This window comes from Oreochromis niloticus, linkage group LG1 (genome assembly GCF_001858045.2).
Source record: "Oreochromis niloticus isolate F11D_XX linkage group LG1, O_niloticus_UMD_NMBU, whole genome shotgun sequence".
In the NCBI taxonomy this organism is placed as follows: Eukaryota; Metazoa; Chordata; class Actinopteri; order Cichliformes; family Cichlidae; genus Oreochromis; species Oreochromis niloticus.
In genome coordinates, this window is record NC_031965.2 from 22,205,003 (window position 1) to 22,217,773 (window position 12,771).

Below are 12,771 nucleotides of genomic sequence, written 5' to 3' on the forward strand. Positions count from 1 at the left end.
GTAGTTACTGCTACTGTCATGATCCCTGGTTTTGGCCCCAAACATTTGATCCCATAGAGTTTTGTCCATTCTTGTGTACCATTTAGTGTAATATTCTGTCTTTAGTTCCTACTTCATGATTATTCCAGCGATGGGTTTCATCTGTTAGATTTACTTCCTGACCATGTTTTCCTTGCATCCCTGATTGTTGTCATTTGTTTTAACTATGTTCTTCTGAGCTTTGTCCCCCACCTCTCTGTGTATAAATAGTCCTGCTGTATGATCGACCCTATGTGTATAAATAGTCCTGATGTCAAATAAATAACTTTCTGTGTATAAATAGTCATGATGTCTAATAAGTCCTCTGTGTGTAAATAACCCTGCTGTCAGATCAGCCATTGTGTATAAATAGTCCTGTCTTACATTTTGTGTCAATTTGACTATGGATCTCCTTTTGTGGATTTTAGGTGGTTGCAGTTTTTGCAGTGTCCTGTATTGAGTCCTCACTCCCACAGTTCATCATTCCCTGACAGCTGCAGCAGCAACTTTACAACTGTTGACAGACAAATGCTGCATCTGTGATGAAATGACATGGTTTCACAATGCCATGATGTTTTTAGAAATGTGAAGCAAGCAGGTGTTGCTGTTGGAGTTCAGTCACCACCATTAATGAACTTTAGGGCACTGCTTTTGAGGTAATCATATTTCCATTTCACGTCACTTAATAGCAGAAAATGTACTTTTAACTCCACAAGACTTATCAGACAGCCAGTGCACGAAAATGTACTTCACATTTGCTAAACTTCGAACACTGAAATTTGCAAAGTAATGCACAGGTTTTATTAATAAAAACTCACATTAACTGATGGTGTGCTCATTTGATGTCACCTGATTTCGCGTGACCTGGAATGGAGTTTAATCTTGCTGTTTTTGTTTTACGAAGTGAAATATATGTATACTGAGAGATTAGTACAATTTTGAGCCTTGATTATTGTTCCTGAGGCGGCCTTCTAACCTGTTGGGCAAACCTACGCTCTTAGCCATGTGTACTCTTTTCAGATGGAAAACAAACAAAACACTCCTGTTGTGACACAGCAGTAGACGTTTTCCCAGCCTCTGTGCCATAAATAAAGGACAAGACATTTACAACTGTCCTTTAAGGTTTTAGCCTTTATAGCTGGCCAAGAACCTTTGATAACCCACCTATTCATTGATCTAATGTCAGGAATCAATTATCTCTTTTATAGTTCAGACCGGTGACTGACTCCACTTGATAATGATGATTGACAATGATGTGATCAATGAATATTTAGATAGAAAACAAACAGAGAAAACTAATCTGACACCAATCTGGTGATCTCATATATATCTCAGACTACTGTTAATGAAATATTACACAATTTTTGACAGTAAGAAGTAACTCTGTGCACTTACTAAGGTAGTTTTGAGGTATTTGTCTCTGATACTTCTAATATCCACTACTTTTATAGGTGCATTTTAGATTAGGGGTTTCTATGTGAAACAAATGATGACATTCACATCCGTGTACAAAATACCTCTACACTGGTGTGACACAATGTTCAGTAATAACAGATAATAACGCAATATGTATTATCAAATTATGTACAGTTAATAATAATCTCATACCCTGAGAGGAGCTTTAAAGGTTTTAGGTTATATAATTTTGAGGCTGCAGGTACAGAGTGTGAATAGTTCCTTCACTGTAGGCAGTGCTGGAAACACAGGAACCCTGAGAGCAGGTTTGTCCTGCTGCACTATGACATTCAGCGCCTGAGGCAACCACCGGATGTTTGTTTAGTGTCTCTGAGTGATGTTACTGCTGATGATCAACACAGAAAAACACAATACAACTCTGTGGGTGTTGGTTTAAAAATATGCATTGAATTAGTCACAATAATTTAACGTGACGTATTATTCTCTTCCTTGTTGCTTCCTTGTTGCTAACACATATCTAATCAGCCAATCACATGGCAGCAATTCAGTGCATTTGGACATAAAGTATCAGAATGGGGATAAAAGGTGATTTAAGTGACTCTGAACGTGCCGTAGTTGTTTGTGCCAGATGGGCTGGTATGAATATTTCACGAACTGCTGATCTACTGGGATTTTCCCGCACAGTCATCTCAACAGTTTCCAGAGAGTCTTGAGAAAAACAGAAAATATCCAATGAGTAGCTGTTCTCTGGGTGAAAATGGCTGGTTGATGTCAGAGGTCAGAGTGGCCAGACTGCTCTGAGCTGATAGGAATTCAGCAGTAACTCAAATACAACAAAGGTATGCAGAAGAGCATCACTGCACCCACAATACACCAAACCTTCAAGCAGAAGACCACACCAGGTACCTGTCAACTAGGAACAATAAACTGAGGCTCCAATTGACAAGGGCTCACCAGCATTGGGCAATAGAAGACTAAAAAAAATGTTTCCTGGTCTGATGAGTTTCGATTTTGAGTGATGAGTTTCATATGCTACAACATTCAGATGCTATGGTCGGAATTTGGAGTAAACAACATGACACCCTGCGTTGTATCAACAGTTCTGGTGTAAGAGTGCAGGATATTGTCTTGGCTCACTTTAATGGAGCATCATGTAAACACCACAGCCTGACTGAGAATGGTTGCTGACAATCTCCATCTCTTTATGATCGCAGTGTACCCTTCTTCTGATGGCAACACCCAGCACGATAACACACCATGTCACAAAGTTCAAATCACCTCAAACAGAGTTCTTGAACATGACAAAAAGTTCACTGTACTTAAAAGGCCTGGTACAGTGAATCTATGCCAAGGAGAATTAAAGCAGTCCTGAAGACAAAAGGGTACTAGTGAGGTGTACCCAATCTGAAACACACGTTTCTTGGACTGAGTGTGCAACATAGAAGTCACAACATTAGCCAGATAACCCATTAAAAACGCTCCACACTGGAGAGGTGCTGTTTAATGAAGCCGAGAGGTCACGTGTTAATCGATATGGCCACGCCTCTAGCCCTATTATCCCGGTGGATGAGATACAAAGAAAATCACTCACATGCTTTTGATGTCTGGGTTTCTCTACATTGCAGCTCTAGCGGCACCTCTAGCGGCAGCTATAGTAACTGCAGTTTTTGGCACTTTACCGCTGGGTTTCAGACAGCGTTGTACGACGGGCCAGCATAAAATAAATAAGAAATCTACTCCAGTAGAGTGCACATATAAAGACAAAGCTTCCTTTAAGTCGGACAAAAATTAGGTGAATTTACAGTCATTCATACAGAATATCTATATTCAGCAAATAAGTACAATTCCTCATAAAACCCGGATATTAATAATCAAGTTGAAAGCAATTAGTTAGAAATAAAGAAATAAATCAGCATAAGCGAGCATACAAGCGGAAAAAAGTGATGGAGCAGAGAAGCAGGCATCCAATTTCATTCATATTCACCACTAAATTTTTCACAGATTTAGTTAATCTAGTTGACTTTTAGGTAATTGCATTGGTTTTGCTCCTAACCAAAACCTTATCAGGAAAAAATTAACTCTGCTATATTTTCAACCTGTAGGGGGCAGCATGGCACTGTGACAGTTCTGGGTCCAGCTCTCTGTCAGACTTGTAAAACTTGAAAGTGAAGCTGTGAAACGGTGAGCTCCGTGTGAAATAGATTGCCTTCTCAAAATTTATAGCTTCGTGTCACAAAACAGCCACAGTTCACCTGCAGGACATCCCTCTGTGCCTCCTGCCTGCTCTGCAGCCGCTCCTGCTGAAACCAGTGAAGCACATGAAGGAATCCCAGGAATGATCACCTTGTTAGGCATACACAACTTTCCCCCCTAAGCCTTGCAGCCTGCGGCCCCTATTAGTTTGCTGCTTGGCTTAACACAGGAGAGAGAGATAATACCGTGGCACTTGAGGAGGTTGATTTGTTTGTCCCACAAAGAAAAGCAACAAATGAAGGTCGTGCCCTGCCAACAATAGCCAGTCAGCCATCGAGAATAAGAAAGCTCCATCTATTCAACTCCTTTTAGTGCTGTGGTCAGCCACAAGTGGCAAGAAAGTTTTCAGTCTGAGTCCTCTACAAAATAAAAGCACTAAAAAAGAGATTAAAGAAGGTTTAATGTGAGTTTTAAACAAGAAAAAAACACATTTAAATGTCAAAATAAGAACAGTTCTCTCAATTGTGTTCAAATAAAATAAAATACAATAAAAATGAAATAAAATAAACAGGACTTTTAACTCTGTGCTCCTGCTCCATGCCAGAACTCTTTTTTTATTACCCCAGAGACTGAAGGAGGTCAAACCTGTGCTCTGAAACGTGATCTGGGCCAAAACATGGGCTGCATTTGCTTCATACGTTCCAGCAGGAAAAATATTGACCCGCTGAGCACGAAATTAAAGATAGAGCTGCTGTTGACACAGCTGCTTTGACCCTGCACAGATTTTACCCGAGGACGAGGGAAGTCAGCGGCGATCATTACACAGCAGACTGATCAAATCGTCTCAGCCACATCCAGGGGTTTTAGTGCATTTACTCAAATACTGCAGGACATGCAGTCGGTGGTTTGATTTACTCAACTGTTCATTTTTCTTTTTTATTTATATATTTCTACATGACAGAAAAACAGATGACTTTATCTATCTGATTGTTTGTATCTTGCATCATGCAAAACTCCTTCAGGTAGTTTTCTTTTTCACAAGGTTCTTGATTATTTTTATTTTATTGTTTTACAGCTATCATTCATGTCTAGAGTTTTTTCATACAAATTGATTTATGTCGGGACATAGTTGGTTAAAATTCAGGTCATCAAAATATTCTGAAAAAGATCCTCCTGAGTATTTCTCATAGATCAGGACTCTGTGTAGTCCAGGGGGAATTAAGAGGGTAAGTAGCATCCAGGTGCTGATAATCAAATGCAGTGATTAACTGATCATCAACCAGTGTGAGCACCTCTATAAAAGCAGATGTTTTGGCAGCTTGTTGGCCTGGAGCTTTCAGAAGTGTGTTAATACAATGCCCTGGAGAAAAGATGTTGGCAATGATCTTAAAGAAGCAAATGTAGCTGACCATAAATCTGGGAGACGTTATGAGGGCATTTCTAAAGAATTTGAACTCTATCATCCTACACAGACAAGGATTATGCACAAGTGGAAAACATTCAAGACATTTGCCAAAACTACAAAAAAAAGAGTTGCATATCAGACTCTATGCGTCTCAGTTAGCATATTAAATGTTAAAGTTTATGACTGTAAAATTAGAAAAACATGGCTTGTTTGGAACGATTGTTTGGAGAAAGCCTCTTCTCTTAAAAAGAACATAGCAGCACAGCTTAGGTTTGCAAAGTAAATTTGAACAAACCACAAAACCTCTGGACAGATGAGACCAAAGAGAAACTAAACACAGTATATGATTACAAACACCTCAATACCAGCCTTCAAGCACGGTGGTGGAAGGGTGATGATTTGGGCTCGTTTTGTAGTCACGGGACCTGGACACCGCACAGTCAGAGCGGACCATGAGCCCCATGTGAGGCCATTGTCCAGCAGGCAAAGCCTGACTGAAATCAGGTCATGCAACAGGACAATGATCCCAAGAGCAGCAGAAAATCTATAAGAGAACGGTTAAAATGGAATGAAGCTGCTGCTGCAAAAACCTTCCTATTCTTAGAAACGCATTTATTCTGGAGTATTAAGTATCCTCTTCTTAAACATGCATTTTACAGTGTATATATCATTTATGGATGCAATTTGCACTACTTGCTTGCATAGTGTTATCACTGCTGTACATGTAAATGTTTTCACCTCACAGTATCAGGCCCTTACTAAACGCATATGGCACTTTATTGTAAACTGCACTGTTTTTTATTCTTCTTCTTCTGCTAGTATCTATAATGGGTTTTCTTTTTAGCTTCACTGTGCAAGATGACCGTATACTTTTTAAACAAAGCTGGGCAAGTTTCTGTGTGAAATATGAAACCTAGAAACACTCATCACCACAGCTATGGCAAAGTGAAGACCAGCCTAATTTTCATATCTGAACCCTCAAGTGCACTTGGACTAAGAGGAGGAGGAGAAGTTTTAACTAGAAACTTAAACTTAAAAACAACATGAATATTCTTTAAAAAATGTCTAAAAGAAAATGTTTCTTGAGGGGATTAGTTGTCAGGAAGTCTGCACCAAGCAAAAAACAGGTGAGAGTAACTGAAATGAAGTTTATTTTAGCTTCAGCAGGATTTATGTTGTGTACAGAGAGAGGTAGTGGCAGGAATTTGTCTCGCTCATCCACTCTCCCTCTCACAGAGTGCAAATCATCACAGTGCAGCAAAACATTGATTGTCAGTTTATCTGAAGAAATTCCCTGATTCGGTCCAAGGAGGACCCATAAGGTCCTCACATGGTCCTTACAGGCACTGCTGATGTACACAGCGGGCACAGCTCATCACAGACAGGTACGAGTTTAAACATGTTTTAAATCAAAGCGTTTCCAGTATAAAACAGCTTTAATGTGTGCAGCTTTGTTCGGAGATGCTAGAAGAATCAAGTTAAGACAGAAAAGCATCTTCCAGAAGATGTGTGAGTAACACTGTGATGTCACTAATGTCAGAAGAAACCTGCGTTATGAATGTTGATTACAAACTTATCATTTTAAGGCTCATTAGATGATATAAAACTGTATAAAAATGGATGCATACAAAGTCCCTCATTTACTGTTACCAAAAAAAAACAAAAACAAAAAAAAATAACTCTTACTGAGAGGAGATTTTGTATTTATAGCTACAAATAACTTAAAAAAAACAAAACAAAACAAAAAACATCCTGGCACATTTCACTTCATATACCCTTGATTTCCATTCATTAAAAAAAGGCAAATGTTTTTCTTTTAACTCAGTGATAAAAATAAAATGTATGTTCAGATATTGTGTGACATTAGATTAAAAAGGAAGGGGTAAAGACTGGATATCGGTTACAAAGGCAGTACAGGTTGCACTGGTTTACAGTGCATTCAATGGTGGAATAATCATTGACAAGCATGTTTAACCCATTAAAGGAACATCTACTCGGAGTTGAAAGAACAATGTTGGAAGATGAGACTTAACACAGGAATATAAAATGAACAATTGAAAACAATATTTACATACATTTTCACTGGACACGACAAAACATCATTGCCTTTGTGATTTCACCAATTAATCAAAGAACTGCTCTAATAATACTGAGTGAATTCATGGACGTTGAAGCTGCTGAAGTGAGGATTTTATTTATCTCACCTAGCTGGAAAGTCTCTTAATATTCACACGGATAGCTCAGTGTATACAGGAGCAGGAGCTCTCCAGCCGTTTGGTGCGACAGTGTTACACATAAAGCAGCTTTATTTCCAGCCTCAGAGTTTGTTTATAAAGAGAAGGTCGATAAGAGGTTGTCCTGACTCGAAGAGCGCTTGTACCCCGAGGAAGAGCTGAAGTACGTCTCCCCGTCGGTGCTGATGTCATCGTCTTCGTCGTCATCCAGATTGCTGAGCAGCGAAGCAGGCGAGTTCTTGCGTCTGAACAAACAAAAACAAACAAAACTATTATGAGTCTTCTCGTTGAAATGTGTGTGTACTCTGACATTACTAGAGCAGCTCTGCATTATTTCCATCCTCTGTCTGAGTGTGACCTCCTCCTCCTTGCACTTCATAAACTAAAGGTTTGAACAGGGGCTAGGTGGAGCTTCCGTGAGATGAAAACATTATGCATCTCTGTGTGACATCATAAAGATCTGAGAGCAGAAAAAACTGCCTGAAACACACCTCTGACTTGTACAAACACTTCATTTTTAACAGGTGTTTTCACCATTGTTACTGTAGGTCTTAAAAAAAAAAAAAGCAAACGTAACCTGACCATCTACAAATTAAATTCTGACAAATTTTAATTTCAGGCTTTTTAAGACCCTTTAATGACCTGCAGGAGCCCACCAACTTAACTCAAGCGGCATAATTATTTAATTAGTAACTGTAATCTAATCCATTTCAGATACAATAATGGTAAATGTTCTGGTATTTATGTAGAGCGTGTGCAGTCTAAATGAGTATTTTAAGCACTCTATTCTTGCCCAAAGGCACGTCAACATGCAGACTGAAGGAGCCCAAAAAGGACCCCCAGCTCAGCCTCCTGAGCGTCAGCTGCCTGTAACAAGTGATACTCTGTAATAAATTACTATCAACACTGAGCCTCAGTACTGAGAATGCCTGCATTTTATATTTACCACTTTTAAAGTGCTGCTTTTTGTGCTGATGATGACAGATGTTGGTTTGTGCTTTTACCTCAACTCGCTTCGCAGAGCTTTGAGCTGACTCTGGAGCTGCTCGTTGGCCTCCTGCTGCTCATCGAAGTCTCTCTGCAGCTTCTTCTTGCTGTGCTCAAGTCGGTCAATTTCCTCCTCGGCCTCGTCCATCTGTCTCTTCAGCGCCTTCAGACGCAGATTTAACTTCAAGAAGGGGGGGGGGGGACAAAACAAAACACACGTCTAGAGTTAAAAGAGCTCTACTAAGATCAAATCAAATTTTATTTTATTTTTCTTACGTGGCTGATAGACAAATGTCAAGACTAATAATTTAAGTCAAAGCAAAGACAGTTTAATGACTGTTAGAGTGGGCATGAAGGTAAGGGTTACATACTTGGTCCTTTTGATCTTGCATTGATTGATGTTCTTCCTCAACTTGCATCATCATCTCTTTTACCTTCCTCTCCAGTCTGCGGTTCACCAGCTGCAGGTTAGCTCGCTCCCTGAAACACAGGCGATGCATCACTAAACATAAACATGAGCTAATAATTGAGACCAGCGTACATTTTATGACGCAAAGACCTACGAGCTGATCAAATTGTTTAATATGTTTGATCACCCAGAGTCAGACGATCTCCCAGTGCAAACTAAACTATACATTTAGATAAGCTCCAACTTTCTGACTCTGTGTCCTAAATCCACCAGCGTTCAGGTATGAACTTTCATCTGAAGCTTTAAACTAAGCTCTCACCGTTTCCTCTTCCATCACCTCAACCACAGCACCCCTCAGCTCTATTCCCAGTTGGAGTTTCCATCTCACCTCTCCTCCGCCTCCAGCCTCTCCTCCAGCTCATGTATGCGCTCCTCCAGCTGAGGTACCTGGCCCTCTCTGTTGGACTTCTGGGAGCCTTCTAGATGACTCACTCTGGCCTTCAGATCCTTATTCTAGGTAGGGTGGGGAGAGAAAACCATTGATGTGCTTGACAAATGTATGTTTATACCACAATCACGTCTGTGTACAGATAATAAAATGATGGAAATGGACACAATCAAATGAATGTGATGAAAAGACAAATGAAATGAGTGTGTGTTTTGGACTGAGTCTGTAGCTGTTATCCTCCAGACAGGAGTGTGTACCTGTCTCTCCAGAGCAATCTTGTCACACTCCAGGTCCTGTCTGCTAGCCCTCTCCTGCAGGAGTTCATTCCTCATCTGCTCCACCTGTCAAGCCGAGTCCAGACACTGTCATCGCTACAGTCCCACACAGTCTGACAACAGTTATGATCAGACACTGACTCACAGCAGAAACCCACTTAACACCTAGTGAGCCAAAATGCTAAACAATAGAAAAGTTAATGCTGTGTGAGCTCTGCTTAATTGGTGAGCAGGATTTTCTTGCTTCACTGCATTCCACCCTTTTATTGTGATTGTGATGCCAAACTGTCAGAGACACAAGGTTGTAGTACAAAAAAAAACAAAAAACCCACAGATAGCTGACAGTAGTTTCTATGACGCAAGAGTCAAAACGTCAATACCTGTATTCATTGAAACACAAAATGGCCTCTGTGTCATCTGAAATATCATCAAATCCTCTGATATTACTGTCTGATAAAGGCACATTTTTCGCTTTGCAATAAGCTCCACTACATCCACACCTTCTCGTTATCAGACACTTTCACTCAATCCAACAGACCTGCTGCTCTTCACTGTGATCTGGTGATCTTTGAAGAGAGCAGAGTTTCTGTTTAAATGATTGTCTGGTTTCCAGGTGCCTCTTTAGCCTGCTTGGCAACTTGTTGCTGTAACCTGACATTCAGCATTAGTTTCCTCTGTCAGTTTGTTTTCCTTAAACAGGTTTTGTGTGGGTTACTCTACAAGTTGGTGATCAGTTTCACATCATCAAAAATTGTATCCTCCTCTCTATGAATGAGGCCATTATAGTAAATTTATACGTCACTCATTTTTAGTGCAGCTCAAGTAATATTTGGCTGACACAAATCCAATGGCACACCTGACTCCCCTTGAACCACATCCACATAATCTGAGACATACTACTGTAAGGAATATGTCTGTGTGGGCTTTCAGATAGTACAGAAGGTATTAGTGTTTAACACTTTGATAGGTAAGGATCAATCTAAATATAAAGCCAATAGCAACAGCAAGGCAACTTAACTTATGTAAAACCACAGCAAAAGGAAACAGCAGGCCTGGATTTGTCCCCTGGAGACAAAATCTCCCTCCAACAATTATTTTAACCATTTGAACAAAATAGTTTTGTTTGTATCGAGAATTTTAGTAACACAGTCATCTCAACCATGTTCAGTTTTTATGCTAAGCTAAAGCTCCTTTCAAACCTGACAGCCTTAAATCAGCATTATTGTAACTTTTTGGTAAAAGTTGTTATCTGAACCTTATTTGGGTGGACCTAGAAAGGTTTTAACTGCAGGCAGACAAAAATGACAGATAGCTTCACACAAAATTAGGACTGTGCACACCTCTTGTGTATCTTTGTGAGTTGCTCAGCTCACCAGAGAATGCCCTAAACAGCAATAACAACCACATAATGATGTTTTATCTCATCAGCTGTTCCTAATTTGCAATAAGATTAAAACATTTGTCTATGATGCATTTTTCGTGTTCCCAATCGAGGAGCGAGATCTCACTTTCTGAGCCTCAGGGGCGGGGGCAGCTACAGCACGCACGCACGCACGCACGCACGCGCTGGTTCTTGTGATGATGGGATCACAAGAAGTAGGAGATTTAAACATTTAAATGTGTGGTTTTCACTTAATTCAGCAGGGTGTATGATGCCAACCGTTGTTGCTAAAAATGCAGGTAAATGCATGTATGGCAAATATCACTATTACTGTAGCACTCTCGTCATTATTGTAACTATGTGTGAATAAAGCATTAACAAACATTAACATAAATGTCTGACTTGCAGAAGGCTGTTAAGAGGTTAGCGAAGACAGATGTCTGCAAGTCATGCACCCTTTATGTGGAAAGGGCTTTTTTTTCCTTTTTAAAAAAAAAAATATATATATGTCATAAGTTATGATTCCTGTGTAAATCCATCAGACTCATGACTCCATGAGCACGTCCTCACTCCCGGCTCAGTAGCGCTGTTTGACAGCAGCTTGAGTGCTAAAAACTCTTCTACATTGTTTGTATGCAGAAATGTATTTTTAAAAAACTCTAGCCACAATGAACAAACTTTAATGAATCTCAGTCTGTGACTGGTGTGTTATGTTTTGAATGAACATATATATGTTTTGGTTTTTTTTAAGAAAAAGAGTTTTTTGTAAATGAATCAATACGAGGTATAAACTCAACTTGTTTTGTTTCTGTGTTTAACGTTGATATTATTAGATCTCACAAATACAGATATAAGACCTGTACAGATAATCTCATCTGACACTGAAGAAAACAGCGATTAGCACAATTTCTAAAACTATTCCTTCAGTATTGCTGTCATCACACATCACCTCAGTGGATACTGGATCGACTCAGAGAGGCCTGACTGTTCAGTGATAACCTAGTTCAAAAGAAAAGGGGCGAATGAAAACTAATCAATACAGCAGTGATGGCTCTTTGTGAGAGGAGCTGAGAATTGGTGATATTTTATGCCAATTAGTGGGTGACAGTGGGCTGCTCTGATGAACGATGGCCCCTATAACTGGTGCACCCAGCACAGTGCTTGAGGGAGCTGAATCAGCAGACTGGAACATACAGCGAAACTAATCTGCTTTGTGAGAGACGGCAGGAGAGTAGAGGGGAGATTACTCTCATTTAGACAGGAGAGGAGCACCTGGTGCCAGGAGAGACGCAGGTGTTCTTCCTGCTGCCTCCGCTGCAACCGCACCAGCCCTCCACCCCATAGCCCTGCACCCACCTCTCTCTCCTCCCCACAGACATTTGAGCACATGCACCAGCACATACCCGCACGCACACACAGGCGCACACACACACACACACACACACACACACTGCTGGCACTCAACCTACTCCACTCTTGCCACACAAAGCTCGAGTGTTGCCTTGACAACCGACCTCAGCCTCATGCTGAACCAATGCCACTTTGTCACAATGCCACTCTTTCCTCTCTGCAAAGATTTTTTAAAGGGGGGACCATTTATGCAGGTTTAAATACTCTGATGAATTGCACTGGGGCTCTCTTCATTTCGCTACTCACTTTATTTAAAATTTTGGTTACAACTTCAAAATATGTGAAGGGAATTCGTCCCAAAGCCAAATCTTAAAAGCCCGCCTTTGGCCCCGATAGTTGTTTAAAAATAATAATAAAAAAAGACTATGTGTGGCTGCATAGTTTTTTGTTATTTTTTAAACTCCCAAGCCAGCTTTCTCCCTCTGATTATTAAGATCTCCCCTATGAACAAACAACAGTGTTAAAAGCACATGCACTTTATCTAAATCTTACTTCACAGTGTCTCTGTCAGCAGCTTTATCACAGAGGAAGGAAAACTGGAGCATTTGCTTGCAAGGACGGGAAAAAAAAAATCTGACTTCTAGCACACGAATGA

The 12,771-nt window shown here is 40.2% G+C and overlaps 1 protein-coding gene across 3 annotated transcripts in view; it reads right to left on the reverse strand.

Annotated features, from left to right (window-relative positions):
• Positions 1-6,165: 6,165 nt before the first annotated feature.
• The window catches only part of cgnl1 (cingulin-like 1), a 32,528-nt gene continuing 25,922 nt past the window's right edge, over positions 6,166-12,771 (reverse strand). For 2 of the 3 annotated variants that reach the window (XM_005467067.3, XM_005467068.4), the window contains exons 15-19: positions 9,368-9,451; positions 9,051-9,175; positions 8,625-8,733; positions 8,271-8,434; positions 6,166-7,511 (exon numbers count right to left, since the gene is read on the reverse strand). In XM_005467067.3, the coding sequence (XP_005467124.1) occupies positions 7,361-7,511; positions 8,271-8,434; positions 8,625-8,733; positions 9,051-9,175; positions 9,368-9,451 (633 nt within the window). In that variant the 3' untranslated portion in view covers positions 6,166-7,360. The remainder of the gene's footprint in view (positions 7,512-8,270; positions 8,435-8,624; positions 8,734-9,050; positions 9,176-9,367; positions 9,452-12,771) is intronic. The other variant, XM_025906475.1, reaches the window with a different exon arrangement.